This window comes from Coregonus clupeaformis, chromosome 37 (assembly GCF_020615455.1).
Source record: "Coregonus clupeaformis isolate EN_2021a chromosome 37, ASM2061545v1, whole genome shotgun sequence".
Lineage (NCBI taxonomy): Eukaryota > Metazoa > Chordata > Actinopteri > Salmoniformes > Salmonidae > Coregonus > Coregonus clupeaformis.
The window spans coordinates 9,736,442-9,763,702 of NC_059228.1; the positions used below are offsets into that span (position 1 = coordinate 9,736,442).

The window sequence follows — 27,261 nt, forward strand, 5'->3', positions numbered from 1 at the left end:
GACGGCCTACACCGGCCAAACCCGCCCTATGCGCCGCCCTATGGGACTCCCAATCACGGCCGGTTGTGATACAGCCTGGCATTGAACCAGGGGGTCTGTAGTGACGCCTCAAGCACTGAGATGCAGTGCCTTAGACCGCTGCAAAATGGGACAGATACCAAGATGAGTTGTCTAACTAAGTCTATGGCAGTAGCACACCTTGACTTTCGCCTGTGTTCTGATGATTGACAGAGGCCTTGTCCAATGAGTGAAGCCCTGCCCTGATTGCCTGTCTATGTGATGTCTAGGTTTGCTAAAAACAAGATTTAAGACCTCCTACAACTGTACAAATCATTTATTCCCAGTGTTATATGGATGGCATGATATTTTAGATTATATGCAGTAACTTCTGACATCCCGTAGATTGTCTTAAGAATATGTTCAAGTGCACAGGCTTTTCCTTCCTTAAATGGATGATTTAATAAGTCAGTAATTATGCTCTTCTATGCTCCAATGTGGGTAAGTTTGAGTTTTATGTGCTTTGTTATGTATATGGAAAGGTATTATGCCAAGGGTTTGGGGCAGTGTGTAAGTATGCCCTTAGATGGTCTTATCTATGTGAAAAGTCTTAAATGGCTGTTAAATAACACACACACACACACACACACACACATATATATATATATACATACACACACACACACACACACTACAGTGCATTCGGAAAGTATTCAGACCGCTTCCCTTTTTCCACATTGTTACTTTACAGCCTTATTCTAAAATTGATTAAATAAAACATTTTCCTCATCAATCTACACACATTACCCCATAATGACAAAGCGAAAACAGGTTTTAAAAAATGTTTGCAAATGTATTAAAAATTAAAAACAGTAGTATTCAGTAATTTTGCTATGAGACTCGAAATTGAGCTCAGGTGCATCCTGTTTTCATTGGTTCCTTGAGATGTTTCTACAACTTGATTGGAGTCCACCTGTGGTAAATTAAATTGATTGGACATGATTTGGAAAGGCACACACCTGTTTATATAACGTCCCACAGTTGACAGTGCATGTCAGAGCAAAAACCAAGCCATGAGGTCGAAGGAATTGTCCGTAGAGCTCCGAGACAGGATTGTGTCGAGGCACAGATCTGGGGAAGGGTACCAAAACATTTCTGCAGCATTGAAGGTCCCCAAGATCACAGTGGCCTCCATCATTCTTAAATGGAAGAAGTATGGAACCACCAAGACTTCCTAGGGCAGGCCGCCCGGCCAAACTCAGCAATCGGGGAGGTGACCAAGAACCCGATGGTCACTCTGACAGAGCTCCAGAGTTCCTCTGTGGAGATGGGAGAACCTTCCAGAAGGACAACCATCTCTGCAGCACTCCACCAATCAGGCCTTTATGGTAGAGTGGCCATACAGAAGCCACTCCTCAGTAAAAGGCACATGACAGCCCGCTTGGAGTTGGCTAAATGGCACCTAAAGGACTCTGACCATGAGAAAAAAGATTCTCTGGTCTGATGAAACCAAGAATGAACTCTTTGGTCTGAATGCCAAGCTTCACGTCTGGAGGAAACCTGGCACCATCCCTATGGTGAAGCATGGTGCTGGAAGCATCATGCTGTGGGGATGTTTTTCAGCGGCAGGGACTGGGAGACTAGTCAGGCTTGAGGGAAAGATGAACGGAGCAAAGTACAGAGAGATCCTTGATGAACACCTGCTCTAGAGCGCTCAGGACCTCAGACATGGGCGAAGGTACACCTTCCAACAGGACAACGCCCCTAAGCACACAGCCAAGACAACGCAGGAGTGGCTTCGGGACAAGTCTCTGAATGTCCTTGAGTGGCCCAGCCAGAGCCCGGACTTGAACCCGATCGAACATCTCTGGAGAGACCTGAAAATAACTGTGCAGCGACGCTCCCCATCCAACCTGACAGAGCTTGAGAGGATCTGCAGAGAAGAATGGGAGAAACTCTCCCCAAATACAGGTGTGCCAAGCTTGTATTGTCATATTCAAGAAGACTTGAGGCTGTAATCGCTGCCAAAGGTGCTTCAACAAAGTACTGAGTAAAGGGTCTGAATACTTATGTAAATGTGATATTTCAGTATTCTATTTTTAAAACATTTGCAAAAAAATCTAAAAACCTGTTTTTGCTTTGTCATTATGGGGTATTGTGTGTAGATTGATGATGGGGAAAAACAATTTAATCAATTTTAGAATAAGGCTGTAACGTAACAAAATGTGGAAAAAGTCAAGGGGTCTGAATACTTTCCAAATGCACTGTATATATATACACATACATACAGTGGGGTCTGAAATGATTCACACCCTTGAAAAAGATTAGCAAAAATGACCTCATAATTCAAATACTGAGCTATATTGTGTGCAAAAGAATTTGGGGAAATTATATTATTTTATACTAATTGCTCAAAGAAAGAGATTTTGTTTAACAAGTAATACTTTAATATTTGGATAAAAGCATCTGCTAAATGGCATATATTATTATTTTTTTCAAAGGTAGGGGTCAAAATTATAGACACCCTTTTTCAAAACCTTTCAATACCTCACGAATAACGGCGCTTAGCCATTTTGTAAAATGTTTTATGAGTTCGAGAACCTTGGGAGGGATTTTAGACCATTCCTCCATGCAGGTTCCTTCTAGATCCTTAATATCCTTCTTCTGCACTTATGGACTGCCCTCTTCAATTCAAACCACAGGTTTATTATATACAGTATATATACAGCTCTTCAACATGTCTTTACATTGTCCTCTCTAATGAAGATTAGATGAAAAAGCTTGATTGGATGCTCAGTCTCCCGTGCTAGATATGTCCATGTAATTATGTCTAGTATTTGTAATTAATAGTCATTGAATTTAATAGAACCCTGCTGGGTAGCTTTTTTCAACAATATTGTAACCTAATGTCATTCCCTTGATATCTCAAATTCATCTCCATTCCTGATCGGATGTTGCTTGCCTAACCCGCAAAAATCTAAAATATGTTCTTACCAATGTGTTTACATGCTAGTTTATTGAGTAACATTGTTGTAAGTATATTTACCAGGGTGTTTCAAACAGCATTGTGATAGAGCGAGTGACCAACTTCCACAGCACCTTTACCATATCTGGATAAGTATCAACGCTCTCACATCTAGCATTAGTGTCTGATCTTTGTAGAATCATTTAGTAAGGTAGTGTACATTTTTAAGAACAAAAAACAGGTTTGATGATCTATGACCACTCTCCTTTTTGTGATCCGATTTTGAACATGTTCTGTAAGAATTTTTATGGGGACTAAATAAATACACTTGCAACTAGCCTGGGTCTCAGTGGAAGCCTTGTACTGTACCTATTCAAACTGCTCTGTGTATTGAAACATGTTGCTTTAACTGCTTTGATAAATAAATACATTCCGTCTAGTGGTCTCTGTAGTGATTTGTTTTTGTCATTCATCCACATTGAGATTATTAGTAGTCCCTAACCACTGATACAGGGTCAGGTATGATTTACAGCCCCCTAATGGTTTAGTTTAGGATTGAGGGTAGGGTAACCTGATTCTTGATTTGTGGTAAAGGGCAAGGTCTACCTAATGACTCTGTGCTGCATTTGTCGCTCTTGATTGGCACCAGGGGGCGGAAGAGAGGCATGGGACAGGAAAGGGTAAATCCCACCCAAAACAGAATACATTACCAGATAAAACAATCAATGGTTTAGAACTTTGAAGTAAACATCCTGAGAGGCTGGGACACAGTTACCCCTGGGTGTAGGGATTCAGGTTTTGTCTATGATGGGAGAAACGATGAGAGTGTCCGAGGATTAGAGGAGTGTATTACGTGGAAAAATAAGCTTTAATGTGGTGATCTATCAACTGTACCACAGAATATATACTAAGCCTGTGTTTACACTTTAAAGGGCTTGTTTTATACCATGTTGTCCACTTACAAAATACAACTTCAGCAAAACAGCATAGATTGTACATTAAAGTGTCTTTCATTGTTTGCCCTAGCCAGGTGCACCCTCATCACTTCCTAAGGCCAGAGTGAAGTAGCATTAGTAGCTGCTCAACAGAGATCTTCTCCCTTCTCTTCCTCTCTCAGGAGTCGCCATTCTCCACCAGTCCGTAGCCGTCCAGGATGTCCACCACATGTTTTCCAGCCGTGTCCAGCAGGGGGCTCCACTTAGGGGCCTCTATTGTGTGCAGCAGCACGGCCAGCTCAGCCTCCAGCTTTTGTACTGTGTCCTCTACATGCTGCAGGGGACACATAAGGGACAGACAGGGTCATATATCAGCCCAACTCACATTGATTCCTAGGCCCTATCCCTAGAACCTAAACCTAAGTGTTGACTTGCTCTGGGAACTTTTGCGATTAGTAAGTCATTTTTAAACCTCCCGCTTTGGGCTGGATGTGTCAATGTGTAGTTCATACATATATAATCTTTGAGCAGATTTAATTAGCCACGAAATCCCTAGTACAAAAGCAACTGTTTTCTGGAAGCTATGCGCCGCCATTTTCCCCCACGTGGGCCAGCCCCCAAGCAATTAGAGTGACAGCTAGCAAGATGCACACGGAGCGATAGAGAGAGCAATGACGTGATGCACATATCTGTACATATGTGACGTAGTAAGCAATTTTCGGGGACCACTTTTGGGTCTTGAGCCTACTTTCAGAACTAATGGCTAAAAAGTACCGGATAATCTCTTTAAAGAATTGGATAGTAAGTAAACTATGGCAAAGTTTCCATATAGCATATCAACGTGAAAGCTGAAGCTAATACCATTGTTTTCACCAATCCTATACCCACCGTTGTTGTGGGGGGTTAAGTGCCTTGCTCAAGGGCACAACAGCATCTAGGATTTGATACCTGCAACCCTCCAATTATCAGCTCACTTCCTGATAGATATTTTCCTGTCAGAACTGGGATTCAAACTGCCAACCCTCCGGTTGCTGGCTCACCTCTCTAACCGCTAGGCTACCAGCGGGGATAGGTTCTCCTCAGATGCACTCAATACTCGTTCAACATCAATACTCTCTGGGTGGCGTGAACCAAAGAGGAAGAAATGTTAGTAACTGAGTGAATTCCACTGCTGAGCCATTTGGATGGGCATTTTAGCTAAAAAATCTGATCCTTAAAAGAAAATAGTGCAGATAGTTTGGCCGTCGCCATTAAACAAAAAACTAGTTGATACAAAGTATTAATGTTACAAACCACTGGGAAATCTTCCAAATTCCTTCAAAGATCGAATGTCTGATTGAACCCTTTAAGTCCAACTACACAAATCATTTATAAGAATACTACTATGTCATTCTAAAGAGTGCCATAAAGGTCATGCCACATTTTTTTTTAAAGCACCATATGTAAGGACCTGTTATATCACCTTGTATTATGATATTTGGTTATGAGTGGTTTGTGAAGCAGCAACATACGCCTTATAAAGGGTTTATGAAGGCTTTATTAGATATATTTTGTTTAACGTGTGACCAAACAAGACAGTGAAAAGCATTGTGATTATTACTCCACCTTCTCCACTACATCCAGTCTGTCATGAAGCGTACCGTGGTCCTGACAGGCACTCGACCGGACAGCTCTGGGTTGGAACTCAGACTCGGGTCCTGATGGAAAACATAGGCCAGCAGACATAATTTTCGATTACAAGACAAATATGTGTTATCTTGAAGAACAGAACATGTTTTCTAACTTTATTTCTGACTTTACCAACACATGTTCTTTTATCATTTCAATAGCTTAGTCTTACTGTACATCCTTTATACAGGCTAGACTAGAGGACATACTTATGGACTTCAATACACACCAGAGCAGAATTCTCAAAACCTCCCTGAGAAAACCCAGTGTATTTTTTGTCTACTATCTCTATCCACAGCTTGAGTTCTTCTCAGCAGAAATGGGAAAAAAACTCAGTTCTGTTCCATTATAAATCTTCATCCTGCTTATCGGTAAAGGTCACCAAAACAAGTCTTCCTTGTCTCCTCTCCTTGTTCTCCCTCCCTCTCCCGTCTGTCTGGTTCACAGCCCGTTCAACGTGTTTTCTCTTACCTCTACATCTCTGCTCTGCAGGCAGCCTGCAGCCCAGCCAATCAGTTCACAACCCCCCCCCTCAGTCACCATTCACCAACGCTTATGCCACTGCCTCACCTTAGCAAGTAGACTACACTACACTCAACCCTTGCTGGCAGTGAACTGTGAGGCGGTCTCAGTTTGAATCAACCTTGAACCTTTATGGGCTGAGTGTGGTGGAGAAACCTGCATACATTGTTCAACCACCTTTTTCCCTTCGCCATCCAGGTTTTATGGTTCCAATTAACCACCTACCCCTTTTTAAGAGCCCTTATTTTTCTCTGTGAGCTGAAGCGCTGGTCTCTGGTGGCTATGGCAGTGATGAATGTGGCTAGGATGTGTGGTCCATATGTCTGTGAAGACAGGCATCTTCTTAATGACGCATAGAACATGTACAGTATAATCTATGGCATGGAGCCCTGTCTATTTTCTTCAGCCACACTTCCTGTTGAATCTGGTTTCCATGACATCACAGAATGTTTTAACATCCTTCAAGCTGGAAATGTCTTATAATATAATAATTTAATATAATAATAATATGTTGTCTTGCTTACTATATATTGTCCTAGGACCTTAGGAAAGGTTTTTCTGTGGCATTATATGCACACTAAAAGGCATTACAAACACAGAACAAAGACAGTTACATACAACATACAGTGGGAGGAAAAAGTATTTAGTCAGCCACCAATTGTGCAAGTTCTCCCACTTAAAAAGATGAGAGGCCTGTAATTTTCATCACTAGGTACACGTCAACTATGACAGACAAATTGAGAATTTTCTTTCAGAAAAATCACATTGTAGGATTTCAATGAATTTATTTGCAAATTATGGTGGAAAAATAAGTATTTGGTCACCTACAAACAAGCAAGATTTCTGGCTCTCACAGACCTGTAATCCTTCTTTAAGAGGCTCCTCTGTCCTCCACTGGGTACCTGTGTTAATGGCACCTGTTTGAACTTGTTATCAGTATAAAAGACACCTGTCCACAACCTCAAACAGTCACACTCCAAACTCCACTATGGCTAAAGACAAAGAGCTGTCAAAGGACACCAGAAACAAAATTGTAGACCTGCACCAGGCTGGGAAGACTGAATCTGCAATAGGTAGGCAGCTTGGTTTGAAGAAATCAACTGTGGGAGCAATTATTAGGAAATGGAAGACATACAAGACCACTGATAATCTTCCTGATCTGGGGCTCCACGCAAGATCTCACCCCCATGGGGTCAAATGATCACAAGAACGGTGAGCAAAAATCCCAGAACCACACGGGGGACCTAGTGAATGACCTGCAGAGAGCTGGGACCAAAGTAATAAAGCCTACCATCAGTAACACACATACGCCGCCAGGGACTCAAATCCTGCAGTGCCAGACGTGTCCCCCTGCTTAAGCCAGTACATGTCCAGGCCCGTCTGAAGTTTGCTAGAGTGCATTTGGATGATCCAGAAGAGGATTGGGAGAATGTCATATGGTCAGATGAAACCAAATAGAACTTTTTTGGTAAAAACTCAACTCGTCGTGTTTGGAGGACAAAGAATGCTGAGTTGCATCCAAAGAACACCATACCTACTGTGAAGCATGGGGGTGGAAACATCATGCTTTGGGGGCTGTTTTTCTGCAAAGGGACCAGGACGACTGATCCGTGTAAAGGAAAGAATGAATGGGGCCATGTATCGTGAGATTTTGAGTGAAAACCTCCTTCCATCAGCAAGGGCATTGAAGATGAAACGTGGCTGGGTCTTTCAGCATGACAATGATCCCAAACACACCGCCCGGACAACGAAGGAGTGGCTTCGTAAGAAGCATTTCAAGGTCATGGAGTGGCCTAGCCAGTCTCCAGATCTCAACCCCATAGAAAATCTTTGGAGGGAGTTGAAAGTCTGTGTTGCCCTAGCGACAGCCCCAAAACATCACTGCTCTAGAGGAGATCTGCATGGAGGAATGGGCCAAAATACCAGCAACAGTGTGTAAAAACTTGCGAAGACTTACAGAAAACGTTTGACCTGTGTCATTGCCAACAAAGGGTATATAACAAAGTATTGAGAAACTTTGTTATTGACCAAATACTTATTTTCCACCATCATTTGCAAATAAATTCATTAAAAAATCCTACAATGTGATTTTCTGGATTTTTTTTCCTCAATTTGTCTGTCATAGTTGACGTGTACCTATGATGAAAATTACAGGCCTCTCTCATCTTTTTAAGTGGGAGAACTTGCACAATTGGTGGCTGACTAAATACTTTTCTTCCCCAATGTATATAGCAGACTATTAAGAGTAGAATTTGGCCTCTCTCACATTTATAGTAGTCTGTTCCCTGCCTGTCATAAAAGTAACACAACATAAGGACCATTTACTTTTCCAACGTCATGACTGTCTTCCAGTGCCCTGTGAACAGCAGCCATGAATTACCGGTTGTGCTGTTTTTATGGAGCTATCCACGGTAAAATTTTATAAGCTCCATTACACCACCACAGAGCATGCCAAGTGGACCCAGGACAAAAGCCAAGGAAACCCAAAGGATGAATGTAAGCTAGAGCTCCTCTTTGGATTTCTCTCAATAGAAAAACGCACCACGCCTCTGCGTCAGTACTACAGATGGACCCTTAACTTTCAATATGTGAAATTCATCTGGGCATATTAGCCAGTTGGCAAACTTCAAGGCTTTTTCCCTAAGGAAGACGTGTGACATGTCAATTGATCACAATCTGTGAAAGATGCATGGAGGGCATCGTCTTTGAATTGAAGTTTAGCACGTGATACAAACAAACACACACACTGGCACACAGATGCAGGCAGGATGCTGTCTCAGTTCTATAGTTATTCAGCGTATATAATCTGACCATAGTGGTTTGCTGTTGAATGCCAGAATTCCCTGCTCTGGTAGTTAAAACAGCCTGTGCTGCTCTGGTTTGGCTATCAACATGTAGGGGAACCAAAAGGCCCTAAGACTGCAGCTAAAGCTTGTCAGGGGAGTGTGTGCGTGCGTGTGTGTGTTGGACAAAGACAGATGAGGCAGATGATGACATGCCTGATGAAGTGCACACTCCTTTGTGTATTCTATCACAGTTGCACCAGGAGGTTGAGAAATACTGACCCACACACTCAGGGGAAATAGGCCATAGGAAAGTAAAACACTGCAGCCCACAAGAGTCTGATCTAACACACTCCGCCCTGGGAGACAGGGTCGGAAGATGGTGTGCATGTTTGCCTGTCTCCGCGTGTCTCTGTTCATGTTCCCATGTGTGTGTGACCATGTTTGCACATGTGTGTTTGTGCTGGCCACAGGAGACAGAGCTAGACGTGCAGCGGAGTGAATGATGAAGAACACAGCCTGAGCCAGAGCATTAGGTCAGTTAGAACACCAGTGGTCCCACAAACCAGCTCTTGCCTAATACAGGCCCGCCAATGGAAAAAAGACTAACAAGTTGTTAGTCAGATCTCCAGGGTATTTCCTGGATCGATAGTATGTTGACAGAGAGCGTGAGAAATGTGTGGTTCTATGTGTTGTTGCCATAGTCAGCCATTCCTTGTGTATGAAGTCACACTCAAGCCTAATCATCTCTGGTTTCTCAGAAGTCCTTGATGTTATATAGAGTAGGATATGGAGGAGTGGCCAAAGTGTTAGTGATTTCCTCTGGAAGTCAGTTTGAGCAGTAAACAAGGTTGGAATGATAGGTTTGGAGACAGACACTGTACATATGGATACAATTGAAGATTTTTTTGTAGTCAAAAACTGTACTGATGGAGTACTACATGGAGAATGGTCAATGCTGCGTAAAAAATAAGAAACAGATGTTCTAACCCCATGAGTATCTCTCTCTCTCTCTCTCTCTCTCTCTCTCTCTCTCTCTCTCTCTCTCTCTCTCTCTCTCTCTCTCTCTCTCTCTCTCTCTCTCTCTCTCTCTCTCTCTCTCTCTCTCTCTCTCTCTCTCTCTCTCTCTCTCTCTCTCTCTCTCTCTCTCTCTCTCTCTCTCTCTCTCTCTCTCTCTCTCTCTCTCTCTCTCTCTCTCTCTCTCTCTCTCTCTCTCTCTCTCTCTCTGATTACCCATACTAGCGTACTACATAAACTGCATACTCATTTTGGTTCCAGGTAGAACAGAATCTGACAGAGTAAACAACACATCTATTTATGGTTTGTTTACACATCTGATGTGCCCCCTGCCCTTTCCCCTTTTCCCTATGACCTCTAACCCCAGCGATACCAAATCACGTCTCTTACCTGCCGCTGCATAGCCAATGAGGAGGATCAGGAGTCCAAGTGAGATGGTGGAGGGGCGGGTCATGGCGGAGGAGAGGAAACCTGAAGTCCAGCTGGAGGGTAAGAGTGGACTCTTTAACTGTCTCTTGCAATGAGAGAAATACAGAGGAAGTAAGCAAGAAAGAGAAAGAAAGAGAGAAAGAAATACTCACAGTGTATTCAGTGCCCAAAAACGTATTGAACGTCTCTCTCTTTGTCCTCCTCCCTCGGCTGCACCCAGTATCCTAATGAAAACATTAGATGCAGAACAAAAGCCCTCTATCTGAGGAGGGGGCTGAGGCTGAACGATGAAGCGAGGGGGGTTTTCTAGGGTGGGACTCCTCAGCAAAGCTGGAGCCTGCACTGAAGCATACTCCAACACGGATAACATTTAGCAGGAAGGGCATGAAGGTGGGGTTGTAATCCTTGAGGAACGGTATGGTGTGTAATGACACACTGGGTGAATTCAACGTGAAGAAAAATATATCCTTTAAAATCCTTAAGAGTCTATTGACGCACAATCAAATCAACATTTTTTTTTAAACATACAAATCTGTCAGTTTAAGCTAGAGATATTGTCTCAATCCACCGCATCCACCTATGTCAGCCTTCCACATCTACGGTGGAAAGTGGCAGAGCTACAGAGCTGTTTGTCAGACTAGGAGACATCCCGAAAATCGGTCTTCTCACGAAAACATCGAACGGGTTTGGCCTACTAAGTAATATGACCATTCTATGGAAAGATGACTCTACTCTCATTTGCTCTAGGACCCCCACAAGCCCCACAGGACTTGTCTGAAGTCGGTACCGCCGATGTGCCAACTTCTGTCTGTAGCGTCTGAACCGTTTGGGTTACAAACTAGTATGTGGAAATGGGAGACTGTCACGATGGTGTTCTCCGTTCCGTTCTAGACCCCACAAGTGTCAAGGGACTCATCTGAAGGTAACCCGGTACCGGTATAATTTTTTTTATCGAAGTATGGAGGTAGTTTTGCACCAACAAAAAATTGGGTTAAATATGTATCCAAAAAACAAATATTTCCTGAGCTTTTTTATACAGCTGTGGAAAAAATTAAGAGACCACTGCAAATTGTTCTTAAATCAGCATTTCTACATGTATGACAGCCATTCCATTCCAGTGTCTGTTGAATTCCAACACAGGCACACCTCATTCTACTGAATTACAGTGAGGGAAAAAAGTATTTGATCCCCTGCTGATTTTGTATGTTTGCCCACTGACAAAGAAATGATCAGTCTATAATTTTAATGGTAGGTTTATTTGAACAGTGAGAGACAGAATAACAACAACAAAATCCAGAAAAACGCATGTCAAAAATTTTATAAATTGATTTGCATTTTAATGATGGAAATAAGTATTTGACCCCTCTGCAAAACATGACTTAGTACTTGGTGGCAAAACCCTTGTTGGCAATCACAGAGGTCAGATGTTTCTTGTAGTTGGCCACCAGGTTTGCACACATCTCAGGAGGGATTTTGTCCCACTCCTCTTTGCAGATCTTCACCAAGTCATTAAGGTTTCGAGCCTGACGTTTGGCAACTCGAACCTTCAGCTCCCCTCCACAGATTTTCTATGGGATTAAGGTCTGGAGACTGGCTAGGCCACTCCAGGACCTTAATGTGCTACTTCTTGAGCCATTCCTTTGTTGCCTTGGCCGTGTGTTTTGGGTCATTGCCATGCTGGAATACCCATCCACGACCCATTTTCAATGCCCTGGCTGAGGGAAGGAGGTTCTCACCCATCGTCCATCGTCCCTTTGATGCGGTGAAGTTGTCCTGTCCCCCTTAGCAGAAAAACACCCCCAAAGCATAATGTTTCCACCTCCATGTTTGACGGTGGAGATGGTGTTCTTGGGGGTCATAGGCAGCATTCCAGCTCCCTCCAAACACGGCGAGTTGAGTTGATGCCAAAGAGCTCAATTTTGGTCTCATCTGACCACAACACTTTCACCCAGTTCTCCTCTGAATCGTTCAGATGTTCATTGGCAAACTTCAAACGGGCCTGTATATGTGCTTTCTTGAGCAGGGGGACCTTGCGGGCACTGCAGGATTTCAGTCCTTCACGGCGTAGTGTGTTACCAATTGTTTTCTTGGTGACTATGGTCCCAGCTGCCTTGAGATCATTGACAAGATCCTCCCGTGTAGTTCTGGGCTGATTCCTCACCGTTCTCATGATCATTGCAACTCCACGAGGTGAGATCTTGCATGGAGCCCCAGGCCGAGGGAGATTGACAGTTATTTTGTTTTTCTTCCATTTGCGAATAATCGCACCAACTGTTGTCACCTTCTCACCAAGGTGATCTTGTAGGTTGTAGGTCTTGTAGCCCATTCCAGCCTTGTGTAGGTCTACAATCTTGTCGCTGACATCCTTGGAGAGCTCTTTGGTCTTGGCCATGGTGGAGAGTTTGGAATCTGATTGATTGATTGCTTCTGTGGACAGGTGTCTTTTATACAGGTAACAAGCTGAGATTAGGAGCAATCCCTTTAAGAATGGGCTCCTAATCTCAGCTCGTTACCTGTATAAAAGACACCTGGGAGCCAGAAATCTTTCTGATTGAGAGGGGGTCAAATACTTATTTCCCTCATTAAAATGCAAATCAATTAATAACAATTTTGACATGCGTTTTTCTGGATTTTTTTGATGTTATTCTGTCTCTCACTGTTCATATAAACCTACCATTAAAATTATAGACTGATAATTTCTTTGTCAGTGGGCAAACGTACAAAATCAGCAGGGGATCAAATACTTTTTTCCCTCACTGTATAAATAGTAAAACCAGAGAAACTGATAATTCTGCAGTGGTCTCTTACTTTTTTCCAGAGCTGTACAGTTGAAGTCGGAAGTTTACATACACTTAGGTTGGAGTCATTAGAACTTGTTTTTCAACCACTCCACAAATGTCTTGTTAACAAATTATAGTTTTGGCAAGTCGGTTAGGGCATCTACTTTGTGCATGACACAAGTAATTTTTCCAACAATTGTTTACAGACAGATTATTTCACTTATAATTCAGTGTATCACAATTCCAGTGGGTCAGAAGTTTACATACACTAAGTTGACCGTGCCTTTAAACAGCTTGGAAAATTCCATAAAATTATGTCATGGCTTTAGAAGCTTCTGATAGGCTAATTGACATCATTTGAGTCAATTGGAGGTGTACCTGTGGATGTATTTCAAGGCCTACCTTCAACATCAGTGCCTCTTTGCTTGACATCATGGGAAAATCAAAATAAATCAGCCAAGACCTCAGAAAAAGAATTGTAGACCTCCACAAGTCTGGTTCATCCTTGGGAGCAATTTCCAAACGCCTGAAGGTACCACGTTCATCTGTACAAACAATAGTATGCAGGTATAAACACCATGGGACCATGCAGCCGTCATATCTCTCAGGAAGGAGACGCGTTCTGTCTCCTAGAGATTAACGTACGTTGGTGCGAAAACTGCAAATCAATCCCAGAACAACAGCAAAGGACCTTGTGAAGATGCTGGAGGAAACAGGTACAAAAGTATCTATATCCACAGTAAAGCGAGTCCTATATCGACATAACCTGATAGGCCACTCAGCAAGGAAGAATCCACTGCTCCAAAACCGCCATAAAAAAGCCAGACTACGGTTTGCAACTGCACATGGGGACAAAGATCGTACTTTTTTGAGAAATGTCCTCTGGTCTGATGAAACAAAAATAGAACTGTTTGGCCATAATGACCATCGTTATGTTTGGAAGAAAAAGGGGGAGCTTGCAAGCCAAAGAACAGCATCCCAACCGTGAAGCACGGGGTGGCAGCATCATACTGTGGGGGTGCTTTACTGCAGGAGGGACTGGTGCACTTCACAAAATAGATGGCATCATGAGGAAGGAAAATTATGTGGATATATTGAAGCAACATCTCAAGACATCAGTCAGGAAGTTAAAGCTTGGTCGCAAATGGGTCTTCCAAATGGACAATGACCCCAAAAAAAATAAAAACTGAAATATGACATTTACATACAGAAACAGTCAAAAGTTTGGAAACACCTACTCATTCCAGGGTTTGTCTTTATTTTTTACAATTTTCTACATTGTAGAATAATAGTGAAGACATCAAAACTATGAAATAACACATATGGAATCATGTAGTAACCAAAAAAGTGTTAAACAAATCAAAATATATTTTATATTTGAGATTCTTCAAAGTAGCCACCCTTTGCCTTGATGACAGCTTTGCACACTTTTGGCATTCTCTCAACCAGCTTCATGAGGTAGTCACCTGGAATGCATTTCAATCAACAGGTGTGCCTTGTTAAAAGTTAATTTGTGGAATTTCTTTCCTTCTTAATGCATTTGAGCCAATCAGTTGTGTTGTGACAAGGTAGGGGTGGTATACCCTATTTGGTAAAAGACCAAGTCCATATTATGGCAAGGACAGCTCAAATAAGCAAAGAGAAACGACAGTCCATCATTACTTTAAGACATGAAGGTCAGTCAATCCGGAATATTTCAAGAACTTTTCAAGTTTCTTCAAGCGCAGTCGCAAAAACCATGAAGCGCTATGATGAAACTGTTTCTCATGAGGACCGCCAGAATAAAGGAAGACCCAGCGTTACCTCTGCTGCAGAGGATAAGTTCATTAGAGTTAACTGCACCTCATATTGCAGCCCAAATAAATGCTTCACAGAGTTCTAGTAACAGACACATCTCAAAATCAACTGTTTAGAGGAGACTGTGTGAATCAGGCCTTCATGGTCGAATTTTTGCAAAGAAACCACTACTAAAGGACACCAATAAGAAGAAGAGACTTGCTTGGGCCAAGAAACACGAGCAATGGACATTAGACGGGCGGAAATCTGTCCGTTGGTCTGATGAGTCCAAATTTTAGATTTTTGGTTCCAACTGCCGTGTCTTTGTGAGAAGCAGAGTAGGTGAACGGATGATCTCTGCATGTGTGGTTCCCACCGTGAAGCATGGAGGAGGAGTTGTGATGGTGTGGGGGTGCTTTGCTGATGACACTGTCAGGGATTTATTTAGAATTCAAGGCACACTTAACCAGCATGGCTACCACAGCATTCTGCAGCAATACACCATCCCATCTGGTTTGCGCATAGTGGGACTATCATTTGTTTTTCAACAGGACAATGACCCAACACACCTCCAGGCTGTGTAAGGGCTATTTGACCAAGAAGGAGAGTGATGGAGTGCTGCATCAGATGACCTGGCCTCCACAATCACCCGACCTCAACCCAATTGAGATGGTTTGGGAAAGGTTGGCCCACAGAGTGAAGGAAAAGCATATGTGGGAACTCCTTCAAGACTGTTGGAAAAGCATTGCTGATGAAGCTGGTTGAGAGATTGCCAAGAGTGTGCAAAGCTGTCATCAAGGCAAAGGGTGGCTACTTTGAAGAATCTCAAATATAAAATATATTTTGTTTTGTTTAACACTTTTTTGGTTACTACAGTGTCTTGCGAAAGTATTCACCCCCCTTAGCATTTTTACTATTTTGTTGCCTTACAACCTGGAATCAAAATTGATTATTTGGGGATTTGTATCATTTGATGTACACAACATGCCTACCACTTTGAAGATGCAAAATATTTTTTATTGTGAAACAAACAAGAAATAAGACTAAAAAACTTGAGCATGCATAACTATTCATTGTTCTGCTGGAAGGTGAACCTCCATCCCAGTCTCAAATCTCTGGAAGACTGAAACAGGTTTCCCTCAAGAATTTCCCTGTATTTAGCGCCATCCATCATTCCTTCAATTCTGACCAGTTTCCCAGTCCCTGCCGATGAAAGACATCCCCACAGCATGATGCTGCCGCCACCATTTTTCACTGTGGGATGGTACCAGCTCAATTTTAGTCTCATCTGACCAGAGTACATTCTTCCATATGTTTGGGGAGTCTCCCACATGCCTTTTGGTGAACACCAAACGTGTTTGCTTTTGGTAAAAACTCAACTCGTCGTGTTTGGAGGACAAAGAATGCTGAGTTGCATCCAAAAACACCATACCTACTGTGAAGCATGGGGTGGAAACATCATGCTTTGGGGCTGTTTTTCTGCAAAGGGACCAGGACGACTGATCCGTGTAAAGGAAAGAATGAATGGGGCCATGTATCTTCCATCAGCAAGGGCATTGAAGATGAAACGTGGCTGGGTCTTTCAGCATGACAATGATCCCAAACACACCGCCCGGGCAACGAAGGAGTGGCTTCGTAAGAAGCATTTCAAGGTCCAGGAGTGGCCTAGCCAGTCTCCAGATCTCAACCCCATAGAAAATCTTTGGAGGGAGTTGAAAGTCTGTGTTGCCCAGCGACAGCCCCAAAACATCACTGCTTAAAAAAAAATGACAGGCCTCTCTCATCTTTTTAAGTGGGAGAACTTGCACAATTGGTGGCTGACTAAATACTTTTTTTCCCCACTGTATGTAAATAAGGTATTTCTGTTTTTAATAGATTTGCAAACATTTCTAATAACCTGTTTTTGCGTTGTCATTATGGGGTATTGTGTGTAGATTGATGAGGGAAAAAATGTATTTAATCAATTTCAGAATAACGTAACAAAATGTGGAAAAAGGGAAGGGGTCTGAATATTTCCAAATGCACTGTATGTTGACCTAGAAGACTAAATAAACCCTTGCTCAACAAAATAATGTAATATATCAATAGAATGAATGTTTCAATCTAGTTGGCATCGGTAAAGTTTTCTCTGTCATCTTCTTTCGCGGAGCAAAGACGTTTTCTTTCGCGGAGCAAAGATGTTTAGGGACTGGGGAGAAAATGCAATAATGCAAAAAAGATTGGAACGATTTTCTGTGGAAAATGTTCAATTGACCGGGTGTAAGGAAATAGAAAGCTGTGAAAACGACCCAACATGTTTCTGACAAGATTTCAGTTCGGCTTCAATGCATTTTTTATGTGGTTTAAATACTATCCGTTTTCATGATGCTGACAAATGCAGAAATAAATAAATCATATTTCTCCACTCCAAAATGTTGCATACATTTGGTGTATAATTGCACTGCAAGAAATTCTTAATTCTGCAGGAGTTAATATTAAGGCTATGTGAGAGGTTATAGACCTACAGTCAGGGTCCAGATGTCAGTTTCCATTTAACCAATCTAAACAGTAGGCTACAGTTTGCTTGACATGCCAAAGGCCTATTTGAAGTCCGGTCTTGTGACTGCGGAATTTGTATAGCGCCTCACAATCATCACATTGCTATCATCCTCTTTTACCATTTCACCAAATCTTTCCCAAACATTACTTTTATGGCCTTCCCTTCTCTTTTTCAACTCTCCTTTCGCAGCTTTGGTCTTATTGAATTAAACTTCGACAAGGTCCTTTTTGCCTCCGTGGATTCACGTTAACTTTTTCTGCCTGTTCCCAAAAGCATTATTTGCCGATTGCCGTGTAGCCTATTTGGCGCACGTACATTTAAGCCCTAAAGTTTAGGTTTATGCACTAATGCCAGATAGCCTAAAATAATGAAAGAAAAACCTTAATGTAGCCTATAGATTTAAATTGCACAAGAATGATACATTTATGGATTTTTAAAGGTATTGTTTTCTCTTTATTCAAACCAATATTTAATTACCCTAAACCCGTCCGCCCCGAGGCTCTTATGTAGTAAATCTCGTTATCTCCATTAAGCTTGACTTTCTTTGGCTCCATCAGGGGCTGACCGTCTGGCCTCTTAAGCAGCTCTGAAGATAGAGAGCTAAGCAGGGGAAAAGAAGTGGAGGAAAAGTGAGTGAGAAGATAAAGAGAGCGGGGAAGGGAGTGAGATGACAGGAAAGGGGTTGACCAGGGACCTTTGATATGTCAGCTGATAGTGGCAAGAATGTAGATTAAAGAGTCCACTGGTTAGATAGAGAAAGAGAGGATGGACGGGAGGGAGGGAGAGTAAAGAGAGAGGGCAGGGAGAGAGAGAGAGATGGCTTAGTTACAGTATGTAGGACATGTTATTACCGCATACCACTAACAAGCCACAGGACACCTGGCCACCAAGGGGACAGAGAGAGAGAAGAGAGGGTGGATGCAGGGATCCTCTCTCTCTCAATCTCTCTCTCACTCTCGGAAGGAGAGTTGTGTGGGAAGCACAGCCAGGTCCAGATAGCCTTTCCAGGAACAACTGTGCACTGTAAAAATAAAAATAAAAATGGACTCAGGGGTAGACGTATCATAGTAAATGTAAATCCGGGACACTCCAATTAGTATGATGTGTTATGTTTGATATGTGACTCATTTCAGGAAACTAGGCGTATGTCGCACGTCACTAATTCACAGGAGCGGAATTTGAATGTAAACATTTATTTTTTATCAAAATGCATTTTTTGGCAGAAATGCCTTCTGGAACATGTGAACTTTCATGTGCCTTAATAACAAACTTGTATTCAAATATGAATACAATTGTTAGATTACGAGCCTAGTTGGTTCTGCTACTATTTATTATCCATCCTGTTGCCTAGTCACTTTAGTCCTAGTTATATGTACATACAGTATCTACCTCAATGACCTCGTATACCTGCACATGGACTCGGTACTGGTACCCCGTGTATATAGCTAAGTTAGCGTTACTCATTGTGTAGTTTGATACCGGAGCTCCGGGGCATGCGTCGAAATTGCAAAGCAGTTTACTTCAAAACAGTGTACCGATGCCTGTACCACTTTATCAGAAGCATGTCATCAACGACATCTGACTTTCTCCGAAAAATAGTCAACTTAAAGGACAAAAAAGGGAAGCATGATGTAAGATGCCAACCTGCTATTCCAACTGATTGTAGGCCACTAAAGCCAACAACTAACCGCTGAGCAGATATCACTAATGTGCATTGTAAACCGATAATAAAGCTCAGAGTAATGAACTGTTTTTCAAAACTTGAAAATAGGACCATGCCTCAGGAATACTTGGCCTGATGACTCCTGACTGTCCCCTCTGTTGTGCTGCTGATCCAGTCCCTCTCTCTCTCTCTCTCTCCCTCTCTCTCTCTCTCTCTCTCTCTCTCTCTCTCTCTCTCTCATGTAAAAAGGGCTTTATAAAATTGATTGAGGTGTTCTCTCATCTTTGTGTTCTCTCATTAAAGTTAGTTTGACGTTGGCCCCATAGAGAAATCAAACATCAAACGGAATTTACCACGGTCAGTGTGCGTTCCGAGACAAACAAACACCCATGTGTTACTGGGCATTACTTGAAATCAAAACCCAACCCTCAAATATGAAATGTAATCGATTTCTTAAATCTCAAACATTCTTGTTTTGGAAAATACTGACTTTATATTTTAAGTTATCCTACTTACACTTTTTAGTCATTTTTGGGACTAGAATTTATGTTTATGACTACTACCGATGCCACATAGGCCGTTTCCAAGTTGGCTAGATCCAAGTTGGCTAGACTTCAAATTGGGAAATTGTTGAGTTGAATTAGAAAACATTTAGTTGAATTTGAAAAACAATGCCTTTGCAGAAACTAGCTGGGTTGAGCACACATAGTTAAGTTTGCAGAGACCCGCAATGTAAAATACTGTGTGTCTCATTATTACCCAGTGTACCTTTACAACTAAAACATTTATTTCAGAGGCTGAAAAATTATTCATTAAACCAGAAAAAGTAAGAGGATTTTTTCAAACTGTTCAAATTGTGTTACCTGTTTATCTGGTCTGTGGTTAGTCAAATTTGATAGAACTCACTGTCTGGTCTAGCCTGGATAAATCCAGTCTGTTTGTGCTAAGTTTCCACCCCTTTTCATGCCAAACATGTTGTTTCATTGTTTGGTAATGACACAGAGTACATGGAGTGGAATGATAACACAAAACAAGTTCTGTATTTCAGGCTATGTCTGGTCCATTATCTGGATCATGACTGAAACTGAAAAGGAGTCAAAGGGGACTAAGTACAACATTAACATACTTGTCTCAACCAAAATAAAAATAAATTAGTCATATGTAAATAACAAAATAATTTCAGTCAGGGAGCTGTACTGAGAGGAACAGAGCCTCCCGCCATCTAAGCCCCAATGCTCCAGGCTAGTGGGTGGCCGAGTGGTACACAGCCCATCAGCAAGGGCCTTTCGTGGGGGAAGAGAGCCAGCAGTCAATTAGTTAATCCCCAGTCTCCTAGTTAAAAGCACTCTGCAGACCCTACAAAACCCCATTGTCCTGCCAAAAGAATAGGTCAGCTCTGGATACCGGTTAACTCTTTGGCATAGACATGCGTCCCTGTCACTAACAAGAGGGTTGTGTGGGTGTGTGTGTGTGTGTGTCTGCCTCTGATCCAGTTGTAGCAGACCTCAGTGTTGTTGTGGAGGCTTCTGTCATTCATGATGGAACATCTCATCCTACATCGAGGACAACACTCCTTGGTATCAGACGGATGCAGCTACTGCAGCACTGGACTGTCCTGGGGCTGCAGGGGAGACTCCCTGATCTGGACTGTTTATTTTATTTGACCTTTATTTAACTAGGCAAGTCAGTTAAGAACAAATTCTTATTTACAATGACGGCCTACACCGGCCAAACCCGGACGACGCTGGGCCGATTGTGCGCCGCCCTTTGGGACTCCCAATCACGGCCGGTTGTGATACAGCCTGGAATCGAACCAGGGGGTCTGTAGTGACGCCTCAAGCACTGAGATGCAGTGCCTTAGACCACTGCGCCACTGTGCTGACCTCTCCGTCTCCCATTCCATGTACCAGAATGCTGCCATTGGCAAGGAAATTCTAACCTTTACTGTCAAGGCGAGGCTGCAAGTTCTACCAACAAAATGTAACCTAGCTCTCTGGTACCTTGCAAACCATGACCCATGTTGTATTCTACATGAGTCAAATGTAATGGAGTCTGTTGCCCATGTTGTGAATGGTTGCTGTTCATACAAGGATTTGTACATTGCCAGACATGACCACCTTGTCGACCTGATAGTCAGCGAGGTGAGACAGGTAGTCTCACCAACAGTACGCATCCATAAACATTATTGTGTAAGAGGAAGCTGGTTTGATGTTGATGATGATGTGTTTTCCTGTGTGCCAAATACGCCAGATGTTGTTGTTGTGGAGGGAGGCCAGAAGGAGGTGCTCATTTTGAATGTGGGCTGCTCATTTGATCGCTACATGGAGCAGGCCTTTGCCAACAAACTTCTTAAATACCAGTATCCTTGAGTGTCCATGCATACAGTCACCTTTGAAATGTTTGGATCCTTTTGAATATACATTTGATTGGTGGATTCAAATAAAGTATTTATAATGTGCGAGCGCACGTGCGTGCATGCGTAGTAGTGCGTACCGAGAAGATGGTTATCTACTGTCCTCATAAACGAGTCAATGGTGACCTTTGCCTCTGTTTTATCTCTTCTCTCACTGTTCCTCCCCCTTCCTGCTGACAGTCTAGTCAGTCCCACTGATTCTCACATTCACATATTGTAAACATAAAATATTACATTCTTTACTAGATAGTGTATGTTGCTATCTAAATCACAATGAGAAAATACAGTATTAGTCAAGTGAGTGTAATAGGACTCCCGAGTGGCGCAGTGGTCTAAGGCACTGCATCGCAGTGCTAGCTGTGCCACTAGAGATCCTGGTTCAAGTCTAGGCTCTGTCGCAGCCGGCCGCGACCGGGAGACCCATGGGCGGCGCACAATTGGTCCAGCGTCGTCCAAGGTAGGGGAGGGTTTGGCCGGCAGGGATGTGGGTTTGTTTCCCACGGGGGGCCAGTATGAAAAAAATACAAATAAAAACATGTATGCATTCACTAACTGTAAATCGCTCTGGATAAGAGCATCTGCTAAATGTAAATGTAATAGCCCACAAATATGCTAATGAGTGAGCATTTACACAGCTATACTATCTGAAGTGGGTCAAAGGTTGTGTAGATCCTCCTTTGACTGTGGGGGAAGTTGTAGGGGACGTCTTCATCCTAGTTTAGAGAGAAGTGGTACAGTACCAAACGAACGGGCAGGTCAATAGCCGTCGTTTGGTGTACTGTTTGTCCGGGTCTGACAGAGGGGGCAAACACTACAGTGAAATTCATGGAACTAGTACCACAGAATATGTTTTTTTTTTATTATTTCATAATACATTTGAACAGTGTAAGACAAATAATCCTTCATGTAATGTCATTTGAGAAAATGTTTGAAACAATATTTGTAAAGGATTTAAAGGGTGAATAGATAAGTTCTTGAACATAAAATAAAATACCTTTTCATTTTAGACTTAAAGGGATTCTCGTGTACTTTTGGATACTTTTTAGCCAGTAGTTTTGAAAGTAGCTTTCACGAGCGAAAAGGGGTCCCCAACAATTGCGTACTACGTCACGTGCAGATATGTGCACCACATCATTGCTCTCTTTCTCTCTCTCTCTCTCTGGGTGCATCTTGCTAGCTGTCACTCGTATGGTGAGGGACTGAAGCTCATTGGTTGAACTCAAATTGCTAGGGGGCTGGCCAACATGGGGTAAAATTAATGGAAAATCGACAGAGAGAGAGAACGAGACGGGGAGGGTGGATGCAGGGATCATATCTCTCTCTCTTTCTCTCTTTGTCTCTCTCCCTTTCTCTCAAGAAGGAGAGTTGTGTGGGAAGCACAACCAGGTTCCCTGATAGCCTTTCCAGGAACAACAGTGGTTGGCCTGCCAAGAACGCCATCATCAGATAGACAGGGAGCTGTGCTGAAAGGAACAGAGCCTCCCAGCCATCTAAACCCCAAAGCTCCAGGGTAGAGGTTGGCCGAGTGGTACACAGACCATCATCAAGGACAATTTAGTGGGGGAAGAGGGACAGCTTGCCCATGCTCAGTCTCTTAGTTCATGCCCAGTCTCCTAGTTAAAAGCACTCTGCAGACCCTACAAAACCCCATTGTCTTGCCAAAAGATTAGGCCAGCTCTGGATGCCGGTTAACTCTTTGGCAGAGACATGCCTCCTTGTCACTAACAAAGGGATTAGGGGTTAAATCTGGTGTGTGTGTGTGTTTGGTTTTCTATCCTTTGGGGACCAGAAGTCCTCACAAGGAGATTAAAACAAGGAAAAGTCTGACAAATGGGGACATTTTTGCCGGTCCCCACAAGGAAAAAGGCTATTTTAAGCTTAGGGATTATGTTTACGGTTACAATTAAGATTAGGGGTTCAAGTTATGGTTATGGTTAGGTTAAGAGTTAGGTTTACAATTAAGGTTAGGATTAGGGGTTAAGGTTAGGTTTATGGTTTATGGTTAGGTTAGGTTAAGGAAAATAGGATTTTGAATGGGAATCAATTGTTTGGTCCCCACAAGGATAGTAAAACAAACGTGCGTGTTTCATTGTGTAGATGGGAGTGTGTGTACTGCATGTGAGAGATACAGATATCTGCTGTGCTCATAAATCAATGGATGACCTTTGCCTCTGTTTTATCTCTTCTCTCACTGTCTCTCCCCCTTTCCTGCTTACAAAGTAAAGTCAGTCACACTGATTGTCCCCTGTAGCTCAGTTGGTAGAGCATGGCGATTGCAATGCCAGGGTTGTGGGTTCGATTCCCACGGGAGGCCAGTATGAAAATGTATGCACTCACTAACTGTAAGTCGCTCTGGATAAGAGCGTCTGCTAAATGACTAAAATGATTCCCAGATTCACATATTGTAAACATAAAATATTACAGTATTTACTAGATAGTGTATGTTGCTGTTTTAATCACACTGAGTGTAATAGTGTCATGAGATGACGACGACAAGGTGATAACGAGGTCTTATTGTTGTACATTCCACCATGAGATGGCTTGCTCACACCGTTTTTGCACGTGTGTATTTTTGTGTATTTTTAAGCATTTCACTTACCCTTGTTTGGAGTTTCACGGTTTACTCATAGGAGCAACGCTGTCAACATTGGAGTGCTACTATGGAGGGAATACGGGAGCACACCACTTCCTGGAATTCTCAACCCCTTGTGAGAATGCAAGTATCAATAATTCAATGTACATTCCCATTGGCACTTGACCAGACTGAGGTGTGTATTTAAAAGCCATGGAAGCAACGTGTGCCAGAATGGTTTGAGATGGAGATGAAGAAGAACCTCTTGCGAAACACTGAAACTGGAAAAACTATGGAATTTCGAAGGCGCATCAGACTAATCAGTGGCAAAATCCGGACTGGGTCACAAAGTAAACAGGGAAGTGAAATGTTTTAAATGTTTAAAAGCCAAAAAAGTGCGGTTCTACCGAAATGGTGACAAATACTTCAAGGGTTTGGTGTAAGCCGTGTCCAACGACCGTTTTAGGTCCTTAGACGCCCTGCTTATGGAGCTTACCCGGTCTCTCTCGGACAACGTCAACCTGCCACAAGGTGTCCGGAGCATCTACACCGTGGACGGCAGCAAGAAGATCAGCAGCCTGGACGAGTTAGTGGAGGGTGAGAGCTACGTGTGTGCCTCTAACGAGCCCTACTGCCGGGAGGACTACACCAAGAACGTTAACCCCAACTGGTCAGTGGGCATCAAGGCAGGCCAGTCCCGCTCCCTGTCCTCCCTCAGCACCCTGGTAAAGGGCGAGCTGCAGCGTAGCGATGCCAGCCTCGGCACCAGAGACTTCATCAAGCCCAAGCTGGTCACAGTCATTCGCAGCAGGGTCAAGCCCAGGAAGGCAGTGAGGATCCTGCTGAATAAGAAGACGGCCCACTCCTTCGAACAGATGCTGACCGACATCACAGACGCCATCAAGCTGGACTCCGGGGCAGTCAAACGGCTGTACACACTGGAGGGAAAACAGGTGGCGAATCGCATCTCTGCATGTCTGGCAGACATATCAGTGTGGATGACGGATCACCACCTCAAGCTGAACCTCGGCAAGACGGAGCTGCTCTTCCTCCCGGGGAAGGACTGCCCGTTCCATGATCTCGCCATCACGGTTGACAACTCCGTTGTGTCCTCCTCCCAGAGTGCAAAGAGCCTTGGCGTGACCCTGGACAACACCCTGTCGTTCTCCGCTAACATCAAGGCGGTGACCCGATCCTGTAGGTTCATGCTCTACAAAATTCGGGGAGTACGACCCTGCCTTACACAGGAAGCGGCACAGGTCCTAACCCAGGCACTTGTCATCTCCCGTCTGGATTACTGCAACTCGCTGTTGGCTGGGCTCCCTGCCTGTGCCATTAAACCCCTACAACTCATCCAGAATGCCGCAGCCTATTTGGTGTTCAACCTTCCCAAGTTCTCTCACGTCACCCCGCTCCTCCGCACACTCCACTGGCTTCCAGTTGAAGCTCGCATCTGCTACAAGACCATGGTGCTTGCCTACGGAGCTGTGAGGGGAACGGCACCTCCATACCTTCAGGCTCTGATCAGTCCCTACACCCAAACGAGGGCATTGCGTTCATCCACCTCTGGCCTGCTGGCCCCCCTACCTCTGCGGAAGCACAGTTCCCGCTCAGCCCAGTCAAAACTGTTCGCTGCTCTGGCACCCCAATGGTGGAACAAGCTCCCTCACGATGCCAGGACAGCGGAGTCACTCACCACCTTCCGGAGACACTTGAAACCCCACCTCTTTAAGGAATACCTGGGATAGGATAAAGTAATCCCACCCCCCCCAAAAAAAAAAAAAAAAAAAAACATATTGTAAAGTGGTTATCCCACTGGCTATAAGGTGAATGCACCAATTTGTAAGTCGCTCTGGATAAGAGCGTCTGCTAAATGACGTAAATGTAAATGTAAATGCTTTTACTGGAATGTCAAAGGACCAATATTGCTGGCTTTTAATCTCACTCATTTTAACATACCTGCTATTGATGGCTCACTGCTTTTAAAGTACTGACAATTGAAGTTGAAGATTTAAATATTAATGTATCTATTGATTTGAAGACTGGACTGTTACTGTTAAGAGGCTCACTGTCACGACGTTCATCGTTACCGGAGTACTAGCTACTGCCGATCCCATTCTCATCACTCCACTTGTCATGTCTTGTCAATCACACACACCTGGTGCTCATTCCCCTAATTAGTATGTGTATAAGTGTTCCCTCTGTTCCCCTTGTCTTTGTGAGTGATTGTTTTGTTGTGAGAGCTTGAAGCTCGGTTTAGCTACATTTTACTGTGTATTTGCCAAGGTGGATGTTTTCCCTTGTACAGTTTCGTTTGACGCTTGGGGCATTTGATTTCTGCAAACGGATTAAACTCTGGACTTCGGTATTTTACCTCCTGCGCCTGACTCCTTTCACACCTCGTCACACTCACTCAGATGAGCGGACAGAACCGGAGTAAAACGAGGAGCGGCATTGAGAGGAGCGGGCATGCTGCCGGAGTTCCCCCATCCCCTAAAATAGGAGAAACATTTGTTTTCCTTTTGTGGAATCGATTCCTCCCTAACCCATTTAGTGGGTGGCCTACATAATTTTTGATACATTTCCAATCTACCTATATATACAAAAAAAAAAGATCATCCTTTTTGCTGAAATCTTGAACCCTTGTGTTTCTGTGGTTCCAAACTGGTCACTAGAACTCGAACCTTTACAGTTAACCTGGTGCTCCAAACCTCCACCAGGTGGTGTAGTCTGTTTTTTATGACAATAGCGCACAAAGATGCAAATGAGTGAGCGTTTACAGTTCACAGCTATACTATCTGAAGTAAGTCAAAGGATGTGTTGATCCTCCATTGACTGTTGGGGAAGTTGTAGGGGACATCTTCATCCTAGTTCAGAGATCAGAGGTGGAGGAACCTTCTACCTTGCTCTCTCGCTCTCAAACACACACACACACTCTTTCCCATCTCTATCCAGGCCTGACCGGCCAGTCTCCTCTCTGATCCTCCTAGTGTCTTTATCGACTGACGGCCCAAGCCCCCAGATCATTGTTCCCTAGATAAACTGTAAGTCTAACTCTATCCCCTTAGAGCATCTGATTAGCAACGCGTCACAGACCTGGAGGTTTAATCCAGGTCTGGTACCGGAATAGAGCCAAGGGGAGGGAGGGGCCAGGGCTGGAGGCAGGCTGGACTTGAGGGCTGAGTGCCACCAGGCATGTGCC

At 43.4% G+C, this 27,261-nt stretch overlaps 1 protein-coding gene and 1 pseudogene across 1 annotated transcript; one reads left to right on the plus strand and one right to left on the minus strand.

Moving 5' to 3' along the window:
* Window positions 1-2,994: 2,994 nt before the first annotated feature.
* Window positions 2,995-10,717, minus strand: LOC121553507. The gene is made up of 4 exons (XM_041866653.2): window positions 10,469-10,717; window positions 10,278-10,369; window positions 5,503-5,594; window positions 2,995-4,231 (listed from the first exon to the last, which is right to left on the minus strand). The coding sequence occupies exons 1-4, from the start codon at window positions 10,684-10,686 to the stop codon at window positions 4,076-4,078; spliced, it is 558 nt and encodes a 185-aa protein (XP_041722587.2). The 5' UTR covers window positions 10,687-10,717; the 3' UTR covers window positions 2,995-4,075.
* Window positions 10,718-21,574: 10,857 nt separating this feature from the next.
* On the plus strand, window positions 21,575-27,136 carry LOC121553286 (annotated as a pseudogene).
* The last annotated feature ends 125 nt before the right edge of the window (window positions 27,137-27,261 follow it).

What these genes read in the sequence shown, in the direction of transcription:
- LOC121553507 (XM_041866653.2), bottom strand. Translation starts at nt 10,686, where the DNA reads ATGTTATCCGTGTTGGAGTATGCTTCAGTGCAGGCTCCAGCTTTGCTG. An exon ending in TTTTGGGCACTGAATACACT is followed by an intron (nt 10,370 to 10,468) that starts GTGAGTATTTCT and finishes CTTACCCTCCAG; the next exon opens with CTGGACTTCAGGTTTCCTCT. An exon ending in GACTGGATGTAGTGGAGAAG is followed by an intron (nt 4,232 to 5,502) that starts GTGGAGTAATAA and finishes TGTCCCCTGCAG; the next exon opens with CATGTAGAGGACACAGTACA.